Raw genomic sequence first — 24,023 nt, forward strand, 5'->3', positions numbered from 1 at the left:
AGCCCTAATATGGATAGGACAAACCTCAAATAAAACTCACCTTTAAAAAGGGCCGGTTAGCTATGTATGTCACGCACATCTTTTAATTGATAGCACTGTATGGTTATCAAGATATATGGCTGACATAATTTATGGATAATATAGGATTGGCTTGCTTGGATGACCCTCTTTTAAAAAAATAAATAAAATAACTCACCTTTAAAAATTAGTTTAAGCTTATTTACTTCTATTCTTATTTAGCTCAGGCAGATTAAAAGCTCTCATGAACCTTGGCTAGATGTAGTGGTTTAGTTTGAAGCGGTGAAACAATAGTATCCTCTAATATAAAATCATGTTCAGGATTTTTTCTTAAAGCTTGATTTTATTCAATTGGTATTTTAGTTAGACGAGTAAAAATATTTTAACAAAACAACATAAATTTGCATAAGAAAAGTAATAAACAACTTGATAGAAACCAACTTATTTATCTAAATTAATACCACTCGCTCGTAAATGCAGAAAACAAGTAGGCTCCATACAAGAAAATCACAGATAAATTATTCAAATGGTAATTGTATTATTAACAGCTATAACTACTATGCCATAAAGCTTCTTATAAAGCTTCTGATCAACAAAAGAGCAAGGCATATAACATGAGTAAACAATAAGATCTGTGTTTGGTCTCTTTTAGGTCAAGCTTCACAGAGTATGAATGAGCTGTTAACACAACAGACAGCAACGATGCTTAATCAATTGTAGACTGTTAATTTATATACATACAATCAAGTTCCAACCATCGAAGGAAAGTTTTCAGCTATAGAAAATCGAATGGAGAGCCGATTTGAAGGGTTGGAGGAGATGATGAGGAAGCTTATGGAGATTCAATCAAACTCCACTAGCAGTTATGATTGCTAACTCTAATCAATATTTGATCAGGATTCCCTAGTTAACCTAAGGGAAAGAAAGATTGACGAGAGAGTTCGATAAGGAGAGTTTCTTTCATCAAGAGCCACCTTATAGGGCTCCGATCAGGGGCAAATTAGGGTTTCTCTGAATGGGAGACAATAAGGAGGGAATTTGGTGGTGGAGTGGTAGGATGGCAGACCACTAATATATGCGAGATATTTCAAGCAAGGGAATGGGCAAACGAAGATGGAGGGGTCGAGCCGAGTCATGGGGATCGAATCATGCAAGGAGGGAAGAAAGGTGAGATTCTCACCCTCGATACATAGGGGAATAGTTGGAGGGAGAGGAAGTTGGAGTGAGATGTCCCGGGATGATGGAACCATGGGATCTTGATCGGGCCCATCATCCATTCCCCCACCATCCGCTTTAAGTAAAGGATGGTGAAGTTTCTATTTTAAATATAAAACTTTTTTTCAATCTCCAAGATATCCAAATTTTCCAATTTCCAAATTCAATTTCTATCCAAATCCAAACCTATGCTGCTACTATATGCCAGATAACACGTATCTCTATACGTATCTGATTGACGACTAGCCTTAATCGAAAGTTCTCTCTCATGATTGAGAGGGGTAATTAACTATAGGGGCTTGCGCCTATAGGAAACCAGAACTCAGATCTTAAAGTCCTCACAAAATGAGGGCGAAATCTCTGGGTAGTGTCTTATCTACAAACCCATCTGCCTTCCAAAATTTACCCCGGAACTTAGTTCGTTAAAACTCCCTCGCCGAATAAGAAAAGCAAGCGGAGGCCGGGGCCGAATTTTCGGAGCCCACACCCAAAGATCACTATCAACTTGTTCAATTGGAATCACCCGGCGAAATGACACAAGTTCCGAGGTGATAACGCACAAACTGTGGAAACTGATGTGCGGCGACGCCCAAACGACGTCCGATCGCAAAATGGACTTCGCAGTTGTGTTCGAAACTTCGTCAATACCCAAAAGTGACAGACAAGTTGATCAATTAATGTCATGCGAGAAGATCAACATGTATCTCGAGGCAACACACAAATCAAAGAAATTGATGCGATGTCGGCCAAACGACGTCCGATCTCAAAACGGACTTCGCTATTACATTAGGAACATCATCATTATACCCAAAAGGGACAATCAGTTTGTGCAATTAAAATCACGCGGTGAATCAATGTGCATTCCTCAGAGAAACAAGCGAATTTTGAGGAAACACGCGAATCAAGGCACTTTTTTTTGGGAAATCAATGCGTGGCTAAGCCTACCCCACGTAGTGGGGCAAAGCCTTGATGTTGTTGTTGTTGTAATGCGTGGCTGTCATTTTGGATTAATAATAATATAGTATTATTAATATTAATATTAATATTAATTTTAAAAAAAAATCAATCAAAAGTCAATTGGAAAATCAAATCAAAATGAATTACTTTTCAACAAACCCTCATTTATTGTTTCACGCAAAGAGCCACTTCGTCCGTCCAATCCTCTTTTTACATGACCAATTGGACCTAATAATTAACAAAAAATGCAAATCATAAATTAACAAAATTTAAATACAGATGTTAAATGATCCTAATCACTCAAATGAAAATTATCATATGAGCAAGGAATGATAAAAATAAAATGATATACAATCAAATCAATCTGCATGCAATATTTAAATGAATAATATGGCAACGTGCTTACAACCAATAGCATGAAGTTTCTCACAAGTGTTGAAAACCTTCATGCTAGATGAAACGTAAATATCAAACAAATGATGAATGTCAAGATCATTGTGCACATCATAAACCACCTTCGAGAATGAAAAACCTGTAACGAGCCACATATAAATAACTACAAGGAATATGCAACGAATTGCTGATCAAAATCAATTTGAGCATGAAATGATTGCAGTTTGCATACGGTTGACGTTGCATAATTGCAGACGAATACGACCTATTTGTAAACAACATAGCCTCTACAAGCCACGATGATCAACACATGAGGAATATGTTGAGTCCCTTACAAATATCGATGAGTGGCTACAATAAAAGAGATAGCCCGCACACAATCAATATAAAATGAATGCAACGAAATTCCTACAGACACTGATAGGAGAATCGTGCTACACGAAACCTATCGCTTACATGCAATAAAATTCCTTGCAAGCAAATGCAACATTGCAACATACGATGAATACAGATGTCCATTGACGGATCACTCAGAGGTGAGAATCAAGAAACTGTCGTGCAAACTACAAATCACAAAAAGACGTTAACTGGTAATGAGTGCAGTGAATGCAACGACACGTACGATATGAAGATGACACTAAAAACACAGTCAACTTCAACATATAATCAAACACGCTAATTCCACACAAGCATTGAGCAGATGTTGCAACAAACTCGTTATTAGTCTGCGATTAATGAGACAATGTAAAATGGATGTGACCATTCATTAGGAAATATGCATTAAGACATCGGCGATGAGTGTAGTTCAGCCAACAGTTAATCTCAAGACTATAAGTTGGCATGCTAATTTGCATCAAAACAATGGTGAAGGGCATATTACAAAAATGATGGGTCTTCTGCGAATGTAGATACACCCATGATGTCGTTTGCAGGCAACCGTAAGAAAATCGGTGTGTATAAGCTCTCAAATTGAATGTTGCACACACTCAAACGACAGTTGCCCACACAACTCAAAATTCCAAAAATGCCCCCCACGCATGCATTACAATATGTATACACACAAATACAAAGAAATACATATGCCCCTTAAATACCTACGTGGGCCTCGACGAACGTGTTGTATTATATACGTAACATTTGAGGAAGCTGCGCAGGTCAAATAAAAAATCTATGCTCGACCCAATCCTCCTATGTTACGTGATAGGGGTCGACACGGCTCGATCCATCAAATAGATATACGATCATGACAACTACCAAAAATTTATTTTATAATTCATATAGGACTTCAAGACCTGTGAACAATGCAAATTCATTAATAAAAGCATACAACCAATAGTGAACCCGATCTTCTATCAGCAATTGGACGATGTCGACAAGGTTCAACAGATTATTATAAAAATACCCCCTAAATGTCTATATGGGCCCGACGAGTGTTTTATAGGTACATACATGATGTCTGAGGATGCTACGCTGGTCAAGAAATGAACTAAAGTTCAAGTCCAATCCTCCTCCTTGAGAGGATGGAAGTCGACATTACCTGAACCAATAAACAAATATACAATCATGACATCGACCAGGATATTTAGTTTTAGACGTTCATATTAAACCTTCAAGGCCTATAACTAAGAAAATTCACTAACAAATGTATAAAGCTTATGAAGAACTTGATCATCTGTCAGCAATTAAACAAAGTCGACAATGTTCAACAGATAATTATAAAAATACTCACTAAATACTCGCATGGGCTCCGAAAAACGTGTTATGAGTACACACGTAACATCTGAGGATACTATGCAGGTCAAGTGATGAATCTAAGTTTGAACCTGATCCTCATACGTGAGCGGAGAAGAGTCAACACGGCTTTAGCTATCAAACAAATGTATGGTCACGATGTCGACCGAGACATTTGTTTTATATGCACATATTAAATCTTTAAGGCCTATAACAAAAAAAATTCACTAAAAGATACAAAGCCTACAAAGAACCTGATCTTCTATCGGTGAGAAAACATAGTCAACTGGGTTCAATCAATAACGTGAAATAATCAATGAAAACCCCGATGATGGCCGTGTTGAACATAAATCTCAACCGGAGGGGGTCAATTACAAACATTCAAAATACCTCAAATTCTTAAATGCCCAAAAACTATCCCGATGATGGCCGTGTTGAATGTGGATCTCAACTGGAGGGATTAATTCCAAACATTCCAAATGCCACCAAAATACCCATGAAATTCAAAAAGTCCAAGAAAATACCAAAATTCAAATATTTAAAATTGAATTTAATCATCAAACACTTAAAAGTAAAACCCATCCACCCTCCAAAATAGTTTGCTGAGGTGAAAAATTTAAATGATACTTCAGCTGACAAATAGTTAGTCTGATCAAGAATATCACTATAATTCATCCTTAAACAATCTCTTACAAGTAAGGACGTCACACATATCCTCTAACAGATAGTTTTACTGCCAAATAACACCGCAGGTAAACTGTTATGACCGGGGTCCTCTTGTTTGCTCTGGAAAATCATCCAAGAATAGGTGCAAACCTCGCTTTTACAAACTCAGGGGTTCCCTTAATTTTGTTGTTGTATATTGAATTTAAAATTTAAGCAGATTTTTCCTGAGAGTAGTGTCAGTGTTTATTTAGATATGAATTCTATTTCCTATGAATGCAAGCCCTCATAGTTAATTACCCCACCTAACATATTAGAAGAGCACTCTCGATTAAGGATGAAATTTATTTAGCTTTATGCAAGGAGTGTAGAAATGTGGAATAATATTTTAGTTCTAGTTATGAAGGATGAAGATACATCTGATTAAGATCTCATAGTTCCGTCGTCTAGGGTATACCGTGGGTTTCAGTCTACCAACATTAACAACCATTAATTATATTATCCATAGAATCTGATTAACAACTATGAGTTACCTCCTTTTAGGAATCCCGAGTAAACTGAAGTGGAGATGTGTGAATTTTAATTTTGTTTAGTTTGGATTTGGGATTGTGGCTCTGTTTAAGAGTTGCTCGTGTAATTGAATTGGGTAGGGCCTTACGACATTCATTTGAAAGTAGCCTTAATAGTGGGTCTTACAGCCTCTATTAGAGGTAGACTAAGGATTTTGGATATGAGTGAGACTTATGGCTTTTATTAGAAGCATGGTTTAAAATTGCGCAATATGAGGCTCACCTTGAGGCCCGCCTTTGCGCAATTCCAGTGAAAAGCGCCTTGAGGCTTATGCCTCAAATTTTTTTATGAGGCTTGCGTCTCAACTTGGTTGAGGCCCGCCTTAAGGCGCGCCTCACCTCACTGGTGTGAGGCTTACGCCTCAGCCGATATATATTAAAACTTATATAAATCCTGAAGTAAAGCCGCGAACAAATCACACTTCGTGTACCCCCTAGTCGCACTAACTTCCTCTCAACTTCCTTAACCTCTAATCCGTCGTCATTTTTAACATATTATTTGAGTGTTATATAAAAATTTACTTTTAACATTTATTTGCACTTAACACAATTTTTCATTATGAGGCTCACGCATCAAAATGCCTTGAGACTTACACCTCGCCTTACAAACAAAAAACGCCTCAATACCTAATTGCCCATTTTTAAACATGGTGATGACAGTGCTGATGACTTATGAGTTCTTATGTGATATGTCATTGCTATTTATTTTTTGAATTATATGTTAATGAAAAGAATATACTGTGATTTGGGAAAGATGGAGTTTGAGTTAAACTATATTTTGTGTTGTCTTATTATTGAGATATTTTGATTTCACTTCATATCTTGTGCATTTTTATGTTTTATATATTATTTATTAATTACTATATACAAAATTTATCATTTTATGTTTACGCAATTTTTTTATTTTGAAGCTTACGCCTCAAAACGCCTTGAGGCTTATGCCTCGCCTCATGAATAAAAAACACCTCAATACCCGATTACGCAATTTTAAACATTGATTAGAAGCAGCCCGAAGATGTTTGTTTGGATAGGACATATGACCTCCTTAGAAGTTGCCTAACAACGAGTCTTACGATTTAGCCCTGTAAGCTAAGTGACCCGTATAGTGGATCTTACAACCTAGCCCTTATAGACTAGAATGCCCAAGTGAGGGGTCTAGGGTTATGTTATTACGTAAACATTTCCCTCAGAGGTCGAACTTATGGCTTATATCAGAAGTTGTTGGATGGTAAGTCTTACAACCTAGTTCTTATAAATAAGGTTACCCGTAGGGTTTTGAGTTTTGGATTTAGGGTTGTTCATTTAGAAGTTTCCTAACACGCAAGTCTTACTGCTTCGCTTATAAGTAGCTTAAGTGCTTGAAGTTGTTTGCTAGTTTGACACTAGACTGTGATTTTGACACCTACTCGCCAACAGCTATTTTCTAGCTTTCAACAATATACTTATTGTTTGTTTTGTGCTCGTAGTTTTTTCCTACTATAGTAGTATGTTACTTTACTTTTAGCACTATTGTTTTGCATGTAATAGTTAGTTTCATTATATGATTTGATTTATAATATGCTAACTTTTATCTGCTTGTTTACAGGTAGATTATAGCCAGCAGTTTAAAGAGCTCTTAGGTAGATATAGTTTCGACTACAGCTGATGGTTTGAGAGTGTCTGAGTTTGTTTGTTTGAGAGATCATATGTCTTAGATATCTTGGATCTATTATTCAGAGTGATGGTGAAATAGAGATATTATCAGTAGAATTCAAGTTGGATGGTTGAAATGGAGGAATGCATCGTTGTTATGTGATAGAAATGTACCCCTCAAACTTAAGGGAAAATTCTATAAGATGGTAGTGAGGTCTGCAATGCTTTATGGTGCTGAATGTTGGCCATTAAAAGAGAAGCATAATACTAAGTTAAGTGTGGCAGAGATGAGGATGCTCAGGTGGATGAGTGGCTTTACCCTTAGAGATCGAATACGAAATGAGCATATACGTGAAAAGGTTGGAGTAGCTCCAGTAGAAGATAAGATTAGAGAGAGTCGCCTTAGATGGTTTGGTCACATAAAATGGCGACCTTCCGATGACCCGGTTAGGAGAGTAGAGGTATTAGATTTGACTTATGTTAAGAAAGGTAGGAGTAGACCTAAAAAGACTTGGTTAGAAAATATTAGAAATGACATTTCTTTATTAGATTTAAACAAGAATTTGACTTTTAATAGGACACAATGGAGAAAACGGATTCATGTAGCCGACCCCACGTAGTGGGATAAAGGCTTGATGTTGTTGCTGTAGAGATCATATGTTGGAGAGCTTTCGAAGAGCTTTTGGAGAGCTTTCGAAGAGGTTTTGGAGAGCTCGTGTTTGAGAGTTGCTTAGTAGATTGTACTTAGGTTGATTGGATAGTGGAAACATTGATTCTTTGCCTTTTTTTATTGCATTAATTAATTAGATGAATTAATTAAATAAATTTTAATTGAAATTAAGTTTTAATTTAAAAATCAATTGATCGATTTATTAGTTTAAATGTATTTTAAAGTTAATTATGTTAAATTAGATTTGATTACTAATCATTTTATATGAGTTAATTGAAAGTGGATTTGAAATTTAATTTATTCTATTTGTTAACTTAAGTGTATTTTAAAATCATGTGTTAAATTCAATTTACTCAACTTATTAAATTGGTTTTAAAGTTTAATGTTATTAAATCTTAGATTAATCAATTAAACATTTTAAAATTTTTAATTTGAAGTAAATTTATATCTCAATTAAATTTCAAGATTCCAATTTTATTGAATTTTAATCCAAAATATATTTTAAAATTATGCAACTTAACAATTTAATTAATATTATGGTTTTAATTTTAGATTACAGTTAATTCAAAATTTAAAGTTGTTAAAGTTTTAATTTGATTAAGTTGAATTATTTCATTTTAATTAATTTAATTAATTAGTTATTCAAATTATCCAATTAGATTTTTAGATTAGTTGTGTAGTTAATTATGACTTAATTAATCAAAAGATTTAATGTTTTAATTAGTTAAACTATCAAATTTTGTTCTCTGTTGTTTAAATTTTAAATTTTTTTGAAATTATAGTTTAACTGTTTTAGTTATCTTCATACTAGATTAATGAATTACAGTTTTCTGATTTAAGTTTTATCTGATTTTAAGTTTTTAATTCATGTTACTGTTATTAGTTGCATTCTTAATTCAGTTAACTAAATTACATTTTACTAGGTTATTTATTTATCCACTTAAATTTATTGGTTAACTATGGTTGGCTTGGATTTCAGACGGATGGGAAGTGCCAGAAGCGAGAAAGGAAGCCAGAGGTGATTCGCTTGGGGAAGCAATCACCGAGATTTTCAATTGCAAAGTGAGCGTAAGCCTTCTTGTCCGTTTTTTTTTTTGTAGGGAATCAAATAGGAGTTATTTCTATTGCATCCGGTATGTGAACGTGGGAACGTAGCTTCAGTTATCCGCTCCTCTACTTCACATTAATATATAACCGTTTTATTTTAATACTATAGTCCCGTTGCATTTCTGAAGATATTAATTTGATGCATTTCGTCTTTTCCTTGAAACTATATCCTGTTTGTCCTTTAATATAAATTTGACACTTAATATAAAACAAACTGTTTGAGCTTCTCGTAGTTGTTGGATTCAGAATCATTTTGCTAATGTCCACATCACTAAGGCAGATTTTATGACCAATACGTTAGAGCATGTGAAGGCAGGAAAATATACAACTTAGACTTCTTTGATAATATTGCATTATACTATGCTGTATTGTTGTTTGCTTGAAGACTTCTTTTTTTTTTTCCCTGTAAATATAAACAAGTGTTGTATACGGTTACTGCAGTTAGATGGATATCCAAATTTATTTGAGTTGATAACTACAAATATATGTGAATATATGCAATTGAATTGGTGGCCATATTGCTAATGACTACGCTTTTACTGTCTTCTTCGAACTTGACGCCTTTCCATCAATAGAACAAGCTGGTATAAGGGAGACCTTGTATTATAGTTCATTGATGCAATGATAAGCTATAAAAAATTGCTATGGGCTTTAACAATCTATCATAAGCATAGATTTCTTTAAATCTATATCCAAGAATAAGAATTATGTGAATGTATCTCTGAGCTTAATGTGATAGTAATTAAATTATTGTTGTTGAAAACCTCTGAACCGAGTGAATTGCTGCCGAATGACATCATTAAATTACGGTCATGGCCAGAGCCCGTATGATCCCAAATGACATTTAATCCTTGAGATATGAATCAATATGATATAATCAATAAGGCGCAAAGCCCTCTGTTATTTAAAGTGGATTCAAATTTATTCCCTTAGATAAACACTCCCCCCCCCCCCCCCCCCCCCCCCCCCCCCCACGTCTACAAAATACCCTTGGACTACACAACTCATGGCTGCCGACAAGAATCCTTATATTAGGTTGGGCCGACTACCTCATCTGACTAAGTAGACCAGGGACCACGATGGCCCGAGAGGACGGAACCATGGGATCTTGATCGAGCTCATCATCACTTCCCCCACCATCTGCTTTAAGTGCAAGATGTTGAAATTTTCAAATTTTAAATATCAAAATTTCAAATACCAAAACCCATGCTGCTACTATATGCCAAATACTGCGTTTCTCTACATATATGTTTGATGACTAGTCTTAATCGAAAGTTCTCTCTCGTGATCAGGAAGGGTAATTAACTATAGGGACTTGCGCCTATAGGAAACCAAAACTCATCATAAAGTTCTCGCAAAATGAGGGTGAAATCTCTAGGTAGTGTCTTATCTTACATCCCAATCTGCCTTCTGAAAATTTACCCCGGAACTTAATCCATTAAAACTCCTCTGAAAGTAGAGGGAAGTCTGGAGCGCGAATTTTCGAAGCCCACATTTATTTAATAGAGCTTCAAAGAAACATTTAAAGAGAAGTTTGAGAAAAACAGAAGAGGATTCCCATCCAGTTATCCCACCATCATGCTCATATTCAAATGATTCCTATAGGGAAACTAAAGTAAGCCTTAAGGCACCATTTTAAATTAAAAAATAAAGTGCAATATTCAATTCAAACAATTCTATGTTACAAATACCTTGATAAATGTTTCAACAACCTGCAACTTTGAATTGACATTCATTGAAACAAAGTGTTGAAGACCACTCATTAGGACCTGAATGAAATAAACACTGTTATCATTGTGAAAAAGTTCAAAATAGGACTAAAACATATGCTCTTTAGCATGATGTAACAATGTATAAACACCGCATGAAGACAGACCTGAAGATCCAAAGACATCAGCACTCGTCCTTCATCGTTACATCGCCTAACACGTGACAGACCTTCAGTGAGTACTTCAGCGACATTCTCAAGTCCATACTCTAGGAGGAGATCTTGAACCTGGTGCATCATGTTGTGAAATCACAGACTAAGAATTGTTTGGTGGGATTTTATTTGGCACATTTTTTATATTCAAATGCAGTATGTACTTTTTCAACTATTAATTAATGGAACAACTGAGAATATACAAATGATAAATCGTTGCTATAGAAACATTTTTATTTATTTATTTGTTTTTTATTTTTATTATTATTATTTTTTTTATCGTTGCTACAGAAACATAATTTTTAAAAAAATATAAAAAATATTTATAATTACATTAAAAAAATTTTAAAACAAATGGCGCGCGCTATTTTGCGTCGTGCGCCATGCGCCATGGCATGCTGTGGCGCAAATAGCGCGCGCCATTTTGAACGTTTGCGCCGCGCCATGGCGCGCGCTATTTTGCGCCATTGACATCTATGTTTTACACTATTATTTGGAAACACAAACAGTGATATTTTCCAAGTAGTTTGATAAGTAAACCACAACATGAAAAGTACATAACTATATGCATATATACAACATACCAACGTATGGGATACACACTTTTTCCACTCAGTAGGAGAATCCATATTTTCATACAACTATATTTTATACTCATAGATTTCAAAAGATAAAAGCAACACCATCCATCCTTCTTAATATCACTAAAATTTGTGGCGTATACAATTTCATTTCCTTCAAAAAATTGCTTGATCGTCCCAGCACCATGAAAATTTATAATGGTACAGTTAAATCACAAGACAAACTCTAGATAACTGCTTCAAATGAAACTATGTTAGTACTAACAAGAGCAATTTTGTTGCATTTGGTGTATTCCCAAAAGTTACACCATATGGTCCTTGCCTGTAAGACAAGGCAGTCCACAGTGGTCTGCCGTGGGTGCTCTTTACAAAGGAGTTTGTAATAGGAACTTCAGCAACATTTACTACAAACTATATATAAGAAACTTGTAAAAAGAAAACTGGCTTATCCAATTGATGCAAAACTTTCCCTAAATTTTGTTCTTGAGAAGTTGGCTTTGAAGAGCTAGTTTACCTCCTTAGCAATTCCACCAAGTAGCAGCCTTGTTTTGTAATGTTTAAACTCCCCTAATAATAAATCAACATACCTGAAAAAAAACATCATATTGGCTCATGTACTTTTTGACTTGGAGGTTGGAATCTATAATATGCCAGATATTAGTGCTATTCCAATGTGAAGAACTATCGTAGGTTAAATTATAGTTGACAAGAAAAAAGAAGTAATACACGACAAAGGAGGCAGTATATAAGATCAACAAAAATATTGGTTTGCAACGAAATCAATCAAACAATATAAAGAGAATGAAAAAAAGAGAGTAAAAGTTACAGAAGAAAAGATGCACTCTTAAGCCTCCAAATAAAATGCCTTAAAATGAGTATTTAGATGACATTCATATAAAAAAAAGCTACCTCTTCTTAACATCAAACCTTTATCCCATGCACTACGTGAGGTGGGCTACATGAATCTTTTTTTCTCAGTTGTGTAACATTAAGAGTTAAATTCTCATTTAAATATAATTAATAAAAGTAATTTCAATAATTAACCAAGTCTTTTTAGGTCTACCTCTACCTTTTTTTACATAAGCCGGGTCTAATATATATATACTCTGCTAATTGGGTCATCGGAGGGCCGATAGTTTGGGATCAAATCATGAAAGGCGCTTCTCTCTCTCTCTAATTTTATCTTCCACTGGAGCTACTCCAACCTTTTCACATATACTCATTTCACATTATATCTCTAAATGTAAAGCCACTCATGCACCTGAGCATACTCATCTCTACAACACTTAACAAGCTAGCTTAAAAATTGCAATTCTGATCAGGCCATCGCCTAAAGAGTTATTGAAGGCTAATAACAACATATAACCTCCTAAAGAGTTAAAGGATTCTTTTGAATTTAAGTACTCATTTGATACTCCATTGTGAGTCTCTTGCTAAAATCATCACAACTCCATTACAAGGACTACTTCAGATAATCCATGCCTCATTGCTCTACGTTGAATGCTTGTCAGCCTACTGTTATGCATGTGGAGAGAGAAATTAAATCCAGGAGAAGATATCAAGAGGGGTCTTGGAGTGGTATGAGATTTCTCATGTAACAGCATTGGTATAGGGCTCTGACAAATCTAGTTCCAGCTGAACTGCCTCTAGCTACAAGATGGATTCAATACCGTGGGTAGAGGAGGGGGTAGTGGGGGATGATGTTTTCTTGACTAAGATAAAAAGAATGTCTTAGCCAAAGATATAAAGCATAAAGAGGTTGGGCCACCCAAGCCTACTGAAGGTGTCCACATGTCACTAGCTAAGCCTCCATTAATAATTAGCAGTGATATTTTGGGGACCTTTCAATCATGTTGCCCGAAATGCATCATAGAAACAAATAATGGCATTGTTTTAGATAAAAAAAAAAAAAAAAAAAAAAAAAAAAAAAAAAAAAAAAAAAAAAAAGGCATTGTTTTAGATGCATGTAACAAAGGTTTGTAGTCACAAATCCAGTCTTTATCATGCAATGATGTGACTGTGCCCGTATTTAATTGAAGTTTTAAACGTAGGCATGCTATCAAGATATACTAATCCAATCCGCATTGGAAAGTGTGATAATTTTGCTATTATACAAAATAGAAATTACTTGACAGAAAAAAATTAAATAGGATCCCAACAATAAAATCAACGTTAAATAAAATTCTTCTAAAAGAACAGAGAATACATCAATAAACTCTCATACTGACAAAAGGAATACTGAAATAGAAAATAGATCAACAAAAACATCTCTTAAAAATCATTAGACGTACCCGTTATGCTCTAATCCAAGCTCTTTAACCTCCCACTTAGCGTTGGCAATCTTATCTGCATACCTGAAATAAAATATACACAATAAAAAATTAAGTTCATAAATAAAGGAATATATGTAATCAAAATGACAAACTTTGCAAACGATACTAAAGGGGCACGTGCCCCACCCCGGTGGTGGTTGGTTGCTTGAATTTATTGCAGAGTAGAAGGAATTTATTGGCGGGAGTTCGGGCATTGTCAAGAATCTCTCTCACGTATGATTATTTTTTGTTCTCGTGATTCATTTAATTAATCCCGTTATATCGATTTGATTATGCGTAAGGAACTTAGGTATTGATTCTATAATGGATGCAGTGGCAATCGACTGCTTATCTCAATTTGATAGAGCAAGTTATGTTTTCTAGTTTGGGCTTTTTTATTGAGTGGCATTTAAAGAGCCCATTTACTTTTGTTTTGCTTCCTCTTCCACGTGCACAGTGGAACCTTCTCTTTCCCTCGACCCAGACGGTCCGACGGAGATTGCTCTAAACGAGTCGGTTTGCTTTTCCTCTACCTAGACGGGGACAAGCGAGACGGCAGTGACAAACGGACTGAGGTAATGTTTTTTTTTTCTTGGTTGATTTCATCTTAATCATGTATTGATTCGATTTGAAATAGATTTTATGATTATTTTGCAATAAGATTTTCAACGTCCTGTATTTAGTTCCTTCTTAATAATTTGATTTTTTTAAATAGTATATACAGGTCCTAAGTCCGGATGTTAAACGTTGAGGAAAAATTTAAAAAAAAATTAATTTAGACCCCCTCTAAATATATTTTTTGGCTCTGACACTTATTGGTTTGACAAAATATTTGGAATAATCGTATGCCCTTCTTGGACCATCATATGAATCAAGCAACGAAACCTACACATTAAATTGCATCCCTCCCTCATGTTCTTATCAATGTCTTTCTTTACAAACACAAAGAAATTGGCTGAAACAAAGGATGAACAAAATTTATACACAAATCCCAGAAAGAATAAATAGCTCTAGCTCTATTTTAAGGCCTTGCCAAAAAAGAATTACCACATCTTGCGTACCAGGTGCTCGTATTTGGTCGCACAAACTAAATCAAATAACAGCCCAAACAATTCAGAATAGAGATCCTACTAGTCCATATAAAGTAACATAAAAATAGTTCTTCATTGTCTAGGACCCCAGGTAGAATTTGAAAAATATTCCTAGTAAACTTATTTATTAGGAATCTCCTAATTACTCACGTCAGCCAACAACTTGTTACATAACAGGGGAGAGGAAGATGCAAGCTGAAATCACATGACCAAGCTACAAAAATGCCCAAAAAGGATAATACACAAATGTAATTTTATCAAAAAATATATGATCAAAATATCTTCAAGGATCATGAGGGTCAAAAATAACTGGATTAAAAGATAGTGAAAGTTGAAAATAAGAGGACCAAACCACAAAAAGACAATGCACAAAACAAAACTGTAACTCCACTAAAAAACAACGGAGATATTTTATCACAGAATATTCTTGGAGGGCAATAGAAATCAACAAAATCAACAGAAATCTTTCAAATGAACCAATACAAGGCTGGGCGTTAAGTAGAATGCTCAAATCAATACATTTCATCACAAAAATATCTTGAATGATCACAATAGAGTCATAGAATCAGATTCAAGGATGGTGCAAATTGAAAATCAAAGGACAAAGCTACAAAAAGACCAAGATGGACGAAAAAATTTTGCAACTCCATTGAAAAACAAGGGGGGTATTTTTCTCACAAAAGATTCTAGGAGGGCGAGTCATATGATAATCTAGTGATAGAAATTAACAAAATCACTCAAATGGACCAAAATAAGGGATGAACATATAAAGCAATAAGGATTAAAACCTACAAACCATATGACAGTAGCATCAAATAGCAAAACTCCCTGAAAGTAATAACCAATGCATTATGCAGTAAGTAATTCATGTGAAGAATCAAAAGAAAACACTTTTTTCATTCACATCAGAGCTTTAAGCTAGCATCAATGTAGATGACTTGCATTCTTTGAAATTCGAAGTAACTGCTCCCTTAAATGCATTGTCTAACACAACATGAGCATTTGGACACAAAAAATGAAATAGAGAAAACATGCAAAAGAAAATCCATGGAAGTCAGATGAGTGAGTAACAAAAGAAATTGCTTCCACCTTTGAGAAAAGGAATTGGAATGTATAGTAATAGCTTTGATACTACACATGGTCTACCTGGACCATGCTAATTAGGACTTGTACAACAAGTGGGAAAAAAGATATGCTAGTGTAGTCACTTTTATGCACCAAAAAAAATGGCAATCTAGCAGAGCACTGGACGAATTAGTTCGTTTAAGATCAGTGAAAATTTAAACCAAAACAAAAGCTAGGACATCTAATTCAATAATGCACAGAAAGAAGGGATGACCACCACACAAGAAGCAAATACAAAAGGTAAGCAATGCGGAAGCATATGAGAAATCATTATTACTGATTACAGAATTTTTACCCATTGATATGGAGAAGCGTCCTTGCAGTTGTCTTATGAATGTGTTCAGTTAGATCAGGAACTGAATCTACCTGAGAAAAGGAAAGAAATTAATATCATGCTTAAAAAAATTTGCAACACAATAATTCTATCAAGTGCATTAGAGAGAACAAATGCAAACCTAAAGACAAGCATACCAGATTCCCAAAGAAATCCTCAATCAATGCAGAGTTCTGCTGAAACAACCTTGACTGAAAATGCGCTTTTGATCTATGCAAGATCTGAGCAACAAAGGATATCATCTCAACTGCAACACATCTTTCCTGTGGCATAGAAAATCACAATGATCTTTGTACGCAGTACAAAAAATATGTTTCACATAATAAAATTAAGCTACTAAAGGTAGATAACACAACTTTCCCGTGTTACAGAAAATCAGTGATCTTCATATGCAGTGCCAAACCAAAACACGTTTCACATAATAAAATTAAGGTACTCGACGTAGACAATTAAAGAAATCTGGGAAACATGAGAGGAGCGGAAGTGAGGATTCATGCACACGTTCATAAGTTAATCCTCACACTAAAGGATCGCATTTTCTTCGTTAACCATGCTTCAATTATCTTGTCATTCTTAAAGGATTTTGCATGGTAATTTCAAGGTTCATTTTTTATCCTCTGCTATAAAATTTCATGGATATTCGGGTAAAAATGACAGTTAAAATCAAGCTTCTATTTCACAACAGAAAAAAGCATCCAAGGGATTGGATAGGATGAAAAATAGAATATTAAATATATGGTTTTGACATTAGAGGCAACAAGGACTTATTATGATAGGAGTGTAAAACAGTATTCACTACTATTTAAGATGAATGCGACTCAAAGTATAGCAATTTACCAAAGATGATGAAGCTTGTAAAATAGGGAGGCATAGCTGACAGAATCAAATGGATAGAAAGAACATAGAAGTTGTTTGCTTTGAATATGTTTCCAAAACACGGCTCAAAATGATATATCTGAAAGCGTAACTGCTGAAAGAAAATCATGAAGAAAAAATTTACGCTACAGTCAAAAGATAAAAAGATTGGCAGGGTAAGACTGAACAATCCAAGGCTGATGCTTTCTTTTTCAGGTGAAACTAATTATGTAAACTGTGAAGGTATAATGGTATAAAGTTCTGACATAGTAATAAAAGAACACGCAAAGCAGAAGGAATAAAATAACTTATCAGAATCACAATCTGCCATATGACAACAATTATCTACAAGTGTTGGGCTCCGAAAATTCAGCCCCGGCCTCCACCCGCTTTTTCATTTTTATTTGAGCGAGAGAGTTTTAACTGAATAAGTTCCGGGGTAAATTTTGGAAGGCAGATGGGTTTGTAGATAAGACACTACCCAGAGATTTCGCCCTCATTTTGTGAGGACTTTATGATCTGAGTTCTGGTTTCCTATAGGCGCAAGCCCCTATAGTTAATTACCCCTCCCGATCACGAGAGAGAACTTTCAATTAAGGCTAGTCGTCAATCAGATACGTATAGAATACATGTATCTGGCATGTAGCAGCAGCAATGATTGGATTTGGAAATTTGGAAAATGGGTTTGGATTTGGGTATTTGGAAATTTGGAAAGTTTTGGGATTTGAAGGTTTGATATTTAAAATAGAAATTTTCACCATCTAACACTTAAAGCGGATGGTGGAGGAATGGATGATAGACCCGATCAAGATCCCATGGTTCCGTCATCCCGGGCCATCGTGGTCCCTGGTCTACTTAGTCAGAGGAGGTAGTCGACCCAACCTGACAGAAGGATCCTTGTCGGCAGCCATGGGTTGATTCGTCCAAGGGGACCTTGCAGACCGGGGTTGAATATTTGCCTAAGGGGACAAATTTGAATCCATCTTAGCTAACAGAGGGCTTTGTGCCCTATCGATCATATCCTATTGATTCATATCTCAAGAATTTGATATCATTAAGGAGTGTATTGTGTCTGGCAATAACAGGTATTTCGTGGTGCCATTTGGCGGCAAAAACCACTCGGTTCAGAGGGCCCCGAGTCATAACCGTTTACCTGCAGTGCCATTTGGAGGCTAAACTGCCGGTTAGAGGACACGTACCACGCCCTTACTAGCAGGAGATTATCTTGAGAATGGATCCTAGTGATATTTTCGACTAGGCATTTAGCTCTTTTGTGAGCTGAGGTATAATTTTGATTTGTCCACAAAAACACAGAAAAACTGTTGCGGAGGATATGAGGATTTTTGCTATTAATAGTGATTAATAGTTTAGGGGTTGATTTTCAAGATTTAAAATATTATTTGAAATATTTCGAGAATTTTCTGGACTTTTTTTGTGAGGAATTTTGAATGGTATTTTAAGTATTCTAATTAAAGCATTTGAAAAATACTATATTTGATCGATCTCTCTCACGGGTTGATATTGGGTTCAATTCACAACGGCAATACATGCACACGTGGGTGTTAGGGGTTAGTTTCTCTTTGTTGATTGAACCCTTTGTCACTTGACACAATCTATTAACCGAGGGATCGGGGTTTTTTGTAGGAACTTCCGTTCACTTGATTAAAAGTGTTGAGTTCACTCATTATATAAAAGAGACCTTAGACAGCGCACTAAATAATGACAATATAATTTAAGAAACAAATTATTAAGTGGACTAGCCAGAACGCATGCGGATATAATTTTGTTTGTTGAGTGTCGAACGCTGTCGACTTATATTAGGACCGTATAGAAGGATCGGTTTTCGAACTGAAATTCACTTGTCAACCCGCGCAGCATCTAAGACATCAACGTGTGCACCAAATAACACACGTACAGGCATCGGGGCCATGCGGGTTCTTTGGATTGCATACATTAAACAACAATTTATGTAGGTACATTATGTGTATAAAAACTACAGTGCACGTGTAGCAGATTGGATATATTTTTGAAAAATATTTGTGAATGTACGTTCTTGTACCGCTTTTTTGCTTAGACATTGCAGAGATCCTGGACGGTGGTGATGAAATTGCAAGCTCTATAATGGGTCAGATTATTTCTGACTGCTAATATAGATAAACAAAGAGAATAAGGAATTTTTTTATTTTTGCACTTAATTTGTTGATTATTTCCGTAGGCGGGTTCATAGTGCACTAACTTTAATTCTCGCACCTGTCTTACCAATAGAGTAGTGGGGCATATACACTAAATAGTTTTTATTGGCATCAATTTTGTAGACGGCCACATTAAGTATATAATAGGACTTCCACGCTAGCATATTTTAACGTCAGTCGCGTAGGAATCTTTCCACTTTTTGTTATGCATTCTTCATTTCATTGTTGTAAGGCAGAATTTCATCATACTTGTAAAATAATCAGTGCCACAACTTTGTGAGCACAATCACTTATTCGCTTACAAATTTTAGGTTGCTCGTAAGGGATCCACATCCTGCAAATTCTAACTGCTGTTGTTTTTAAGGTGGATTCATACCTTTTATATGCTTATCAACATAGACTTGAAACCAGTCAAGTCTTTAAGGGGCCAAAAAACGAATATTAGAAATTATTTATAGAAGTAATAATTAGCATTTTTATTTTTACTAAAGGTTAAGCATCTGATCATCACAATTGATTTAAAAAATCCATGAGTTTTTGAATTCTATTGGTAGAGTCCAGCACTGGTAAAAACAATTAAAGTTTTTTTTTCGCAAACATAATGAGCAAATAGAAACCGATCCAAAGTTCTTCAAAATAAAAGTTTCGGATTATTCTCAAAAAGATTGGTAGCGGCCACTAGATAAAAATTCAATTAGCAATGATAAAAAGAAGCAGGAGATATAGGATCTCCATTCCTTTAACCAGAGAATGAATTTAAAGACATTAGTAGAACCATTGACAATAAGGAAATAAACACTTCCATACAGTTCTTAACAAGCTTAATAAAAAATTTTAAAGCTAATACTCAAATATGATAAATAAGGACTAGTCAATATTGTCATAAGCCTTTTGCCAATTTAAGATTAAAAATAAAATTTCCCCACTCACACTCTGACATCCATCCCAAGTCCATGGTAGAGTTCTTGAGCCAACAAATTTTATCCAAATAACCTAATCCATTCATAAACCCCATCTAAGAGGTAGAGATAAATTTTAGGTAATGGAAAGTAAGACAAATTCATGATATATTTTTAGAAATTCAACTTATTAAAAAAAGTACAAAGACTGACAGGTCTAAATCATTCCAAGTGTGGGCAAAATTTGTTTTTGGGAATTAAGGCACATGGAGGTAGATATGTAAATTTAGGGATATATTCTGCTAAAAATCAGGATAGGTAGCAAAAATATAATTATTAATAATATGCCAATGAAATTTAAATCAAATTGAGTAAGCAAGACATTCAGGGCCAGAACCAATTCACTTATTCATACATACTAAATAAGTATCTTTAACCTCCTCAAAATGAAGGTTTTAGATAAGATTTCCATATTAATCTTCTTGGGAGATAAGGTTTGGAATAAAGGAGTGATCTTAATCTGAACTGGGTTAAGATTTGCTGAATGTTGCTCAGTTCCTTAAGAATCCAGTGAGTTTATCTGAAAGTGAAAGTTATACCTGTTGTTGAGATGTGGTTCTGTTAATTTTCCCATTGTGTTTGAGGTGACTAATACGTGATTGTGGAAGGAATCTGTGTCACTTTTGAACTTTGATGTTTGTGTATTCCTATACTAAATTCCTTCGTTTTCGTGGTGCTTAAAGACATTTGCTTTTCTTTGCTCTTCGTTAACCTTATTCACTCTTGACATACAAAAACACATAAGTCTTTGTTTTGCTTTTGAGCCGGTATCTTGTGTTTTGAAGATTTTTAATGCTCGTGGTGTTTAAAATCACTCAAAAAGAGATCAATTGTTGGAGCTTTCATTGTTACCCTGAATGAGTAGAGCTTGTAAGATTTCCAATAGATATTATCCTCAAGTTATGTATATGAACACATTGGGTGCTCTCGTCATTCGTTATGATTTCATCCATTTTGCTTTGTGGTATGGTTGAAATGTTCATAGTCAGAAATCATTTGAAATTTGAGCTCTAGTTCATTTGTATAGTAGAAGTTAAGTTTTGCTCTATAGTCTTGTTCAGTCCAAGCTCTTCATGATGTTATATAGTTCGAGTTCAACTTGAGTTCATGTTGCTCAAATCAAACTCTTCTTGGTTGAGTTTTGATTCAAGTCCTTAATTGAGTTCAACTGCTCAAGTCAAATTTGAATCAAGTTCTTTATTCACAAGCTTGAGGTTCAATATCAAAGCTCACTTGGCATTCCAATTCAAGTCAAGCATGAAACTTATTTCACTTAGATTCAATTGTTTGTTAATATTTGGCTTTATGTCCAAATACAAGTCCATTTCATTGTTTAAGTTCAATGTCTGAGTTCTAGTCAAATGCAGTTAGGCTTAAGAAACTCTTTCTCATTCGAGTCCACTGCGTCCTTGCAAGTTCAATCAAGTTCTAGTCTCTTTGTTCATATACTGCATTTGATTTTCAAATCAAATGTAAGTTAAATTTTAATACTTTAAAATTTATTGAGTTTAAGTTCTCTAAAGGGCCCTTTTGGCTTTCAAGTTGAGTTGCATAGTTTGCAATTGTCCTTGAGTTCAATAGGCTCAAGTATTCATCATTGGCGTTCAATTATCCCAAAATTTATCGAGCAGCCTTATCGAGTTCTCCTCGTTTTAGGGTGTAAAATCATACGATAAAATGGTCTTTCCCACCCGCTAAGGAAGAAAGCGTGTTGATAGGTGCAACATCTTTCTGAGGAGCACTCCAAAAAGAATTCCTTTTTGCTATTTTTTAAGTGAGCGGCCTTGTATTTTTATGCATCCCCCACTACGCTAAGAAAAAAGCGTGTATGGGTATTTTTTGAAAATATTTTGCAAGAGAGTATTTTTTTTATTTTTGCAAAGAAACAGTTATTTCCCCGCAACAGGGTTATTATGTGTATCTCCGCTTCGTCGTACGCATCACATCGGGTTCCATCCCACCACGCTAAGAAAAGCGTGTATAGGCGGGTTTTCCAAGAGCGATAACAAAACTTCAAAGATGGGATTTTGGGGTGAATACCCGCTTCGTCACAAAGCGTCGCGACGCACTTCCTCCACCAACGCTAAGAAAAGCATGTATAGGTGGTGTTTTGTCGCGCCACATGCATCGAAACGGGTTTTCGGAGTTTAGGGTTTAGAGAGATTATACCTTGGCGACCGGCGAGACGAAAAATGCATACAAATAATTTTTTTCTTCTTCCCTCTTTTTTTTTAACTTTCATTTTCTCTCTTTTTTTTGAATGCTCTCTTCTTTTGACTTTTCTTTCTCTCTCCCATTTTTTCTTTTTTTTTTTTTAGCAACAAATGCATGAATATATGTATAATATATGACACTCTCGGTTAAAGTACACTAGCAACATAAGTTTACTAATCCAACAACACAGTTAATAGTAAAAATAGTAATTTACTCACTGTTTGAAAAATATGGGACATTCATATTGATTACGGCAGATTTGCTGTTTAAGAGAAGTAGTGATCATGTAGGAATTTGGCTATAAAGCTAATGGGTTGATTTCCCTGAGCTGTAGATAGCTATTCCACCACTTGATTAAATGGGCTTTTGATTGTTGGTTTGTGGACTTGGATAGCAAGAGGTTGAGTGGTTGTTTGTAACAGAGAAAGTTTTGATTGGCGCTTTAGAATAGTGAAATGGGATGATTTTGTGGAGTAAAGGGGCTGCTTAGGTTCAGGTTTAATGGGCCAAAATTTGAGATGGGAAGATGGCTGCTCGAACTTGGGATGAGAATGAGCCTTGGATTATTTGGAATATTTGAGTGGAGGGGAGGTGGTGGACTTCTTCCAATCATAAAGAAGGGCAGCAAACGAACATTCACGTGAAAAAAGCTGAGGAGATGTCAGAGAGCTGCTTACAGGTACCATGGAATGTTGGGTTTTGGGCTGATTTGAAAGGCAATTTGGTAAGCGATTTTGGCTGATTTTGGGTGTAGTATGAGTGGAGCTACAGGATATTCTTGCAAAGGACAAAAATCATAAGAAAAGCTGCAGCAGCTTTTTGAAAACTGCTGTATTTTTTTTGTGACAGAAATTTTCTGTAAGATTATCACTTGAAACACTGAATAAGAGGGAGGTTAAGTGGAGTTCGGGTACTGTTGTTTTAATTAACATTCTGGACGGTAGCTGCTGAGAAAAAAAAATCATGTGAACACCAAACAAAAAAAACTAAAAAGAAAGAAGCAAAAGCAAAGTAGCATGTTTTTATGCAGTAGTTTGGATCGGCACCTAGAACAAGAAATCGAAGAATGCTAAGGAGGCGAAAACGTGAGCTAAGGAAGAGTGAAGCTGCTCCAGCCGGTTTTTTTTTTGGATGGTCTGGATGGGAGACTTCTACAATAGAGAAGGTTGTGAGGGTGCTGGTGTTAGGAGAAGATATAGGGAAGCAAGTGGGCTCATCAAAATGGAAGGAAGCAGCAGGAGAGAAACTCCTATTTTTTATCATTATTTCTTTCTGCTGATGGGATAGGATATGGACAGGATTTGTGATGTGAAACTGGCAGCTATGCAGAGATTTTGAGCAGGATTTTACAGAGATATGGGATGGGCAGCCGAATTTGAGCAGGAGAGTAATAATTTGAAACACCTTTTTTTATTTTCTTTTTTTTTTGTCTCATGTTTCAGAGGTCAACAAATGCCCCCAACAAATGTGGTTCGTGTCTGGAG

The 24,023-nt window shown here is 35.3% G+C and overlaps 1 protein-coding gene across 4 annotated transcripts in view; it reads right to left on the reverse strand.

Moving 5' to 3' along the window:
- Positions 1-24,023, reverse strand: part of LOC110099514 (syndetin) — a 166,962-nt gene that overhangs the window by 7,787 nt on the left and 135,152 nt on the right. For 3 of the 4 annotated variants that reach the window (XM_028695658.1, XM_020826695.2, XM_028695659.1), the window contains 6 exons: positions 16,457-16,582; positions 16,281-16,351; positions 13,749-13,811; positions 11,972-12,044; positions 10,832-10,951; positions 10,647-10,724 (listed from right to left, as the gene is read on the reverse strand). In XM_028695658.1, the coding sequence (XP_028551491.1) occupies positions 10,647-10,724; positions 10,832-10,951; positions 11,972-12,044; positions 13,749-13,811; positions 16,281-16,351; positions 16,457-16,582 (531 nt within the window). Of the gene's footprint in view, positions 1-10,646; positions 10,725-10,831; positions 10,952-11,971; positions 12,045-13,748; positions 13,812-16,280; positions 16,352-16,456; positions 16,583-24,023 lie in introns of those variants that run through there. The other variant, XR_003701058.1, reaches the window with a different exon arrangement.

This window comes from Dendrobium catenatum, unplaced genomic scaffold, assembly GCF_001605985.2.
Source record: "Dendrobium catenatum unplaced genomic scaffold, ASM160598v2 fragScaff_scaffold_665, whole genome shotgun sequence".
NCBI lineage: Eukaryota > Viridiplantae > Streptophyta > Magnoliopsida > Asparagales > Orchidaceae > Dendrobium > Dendrobium catenatum.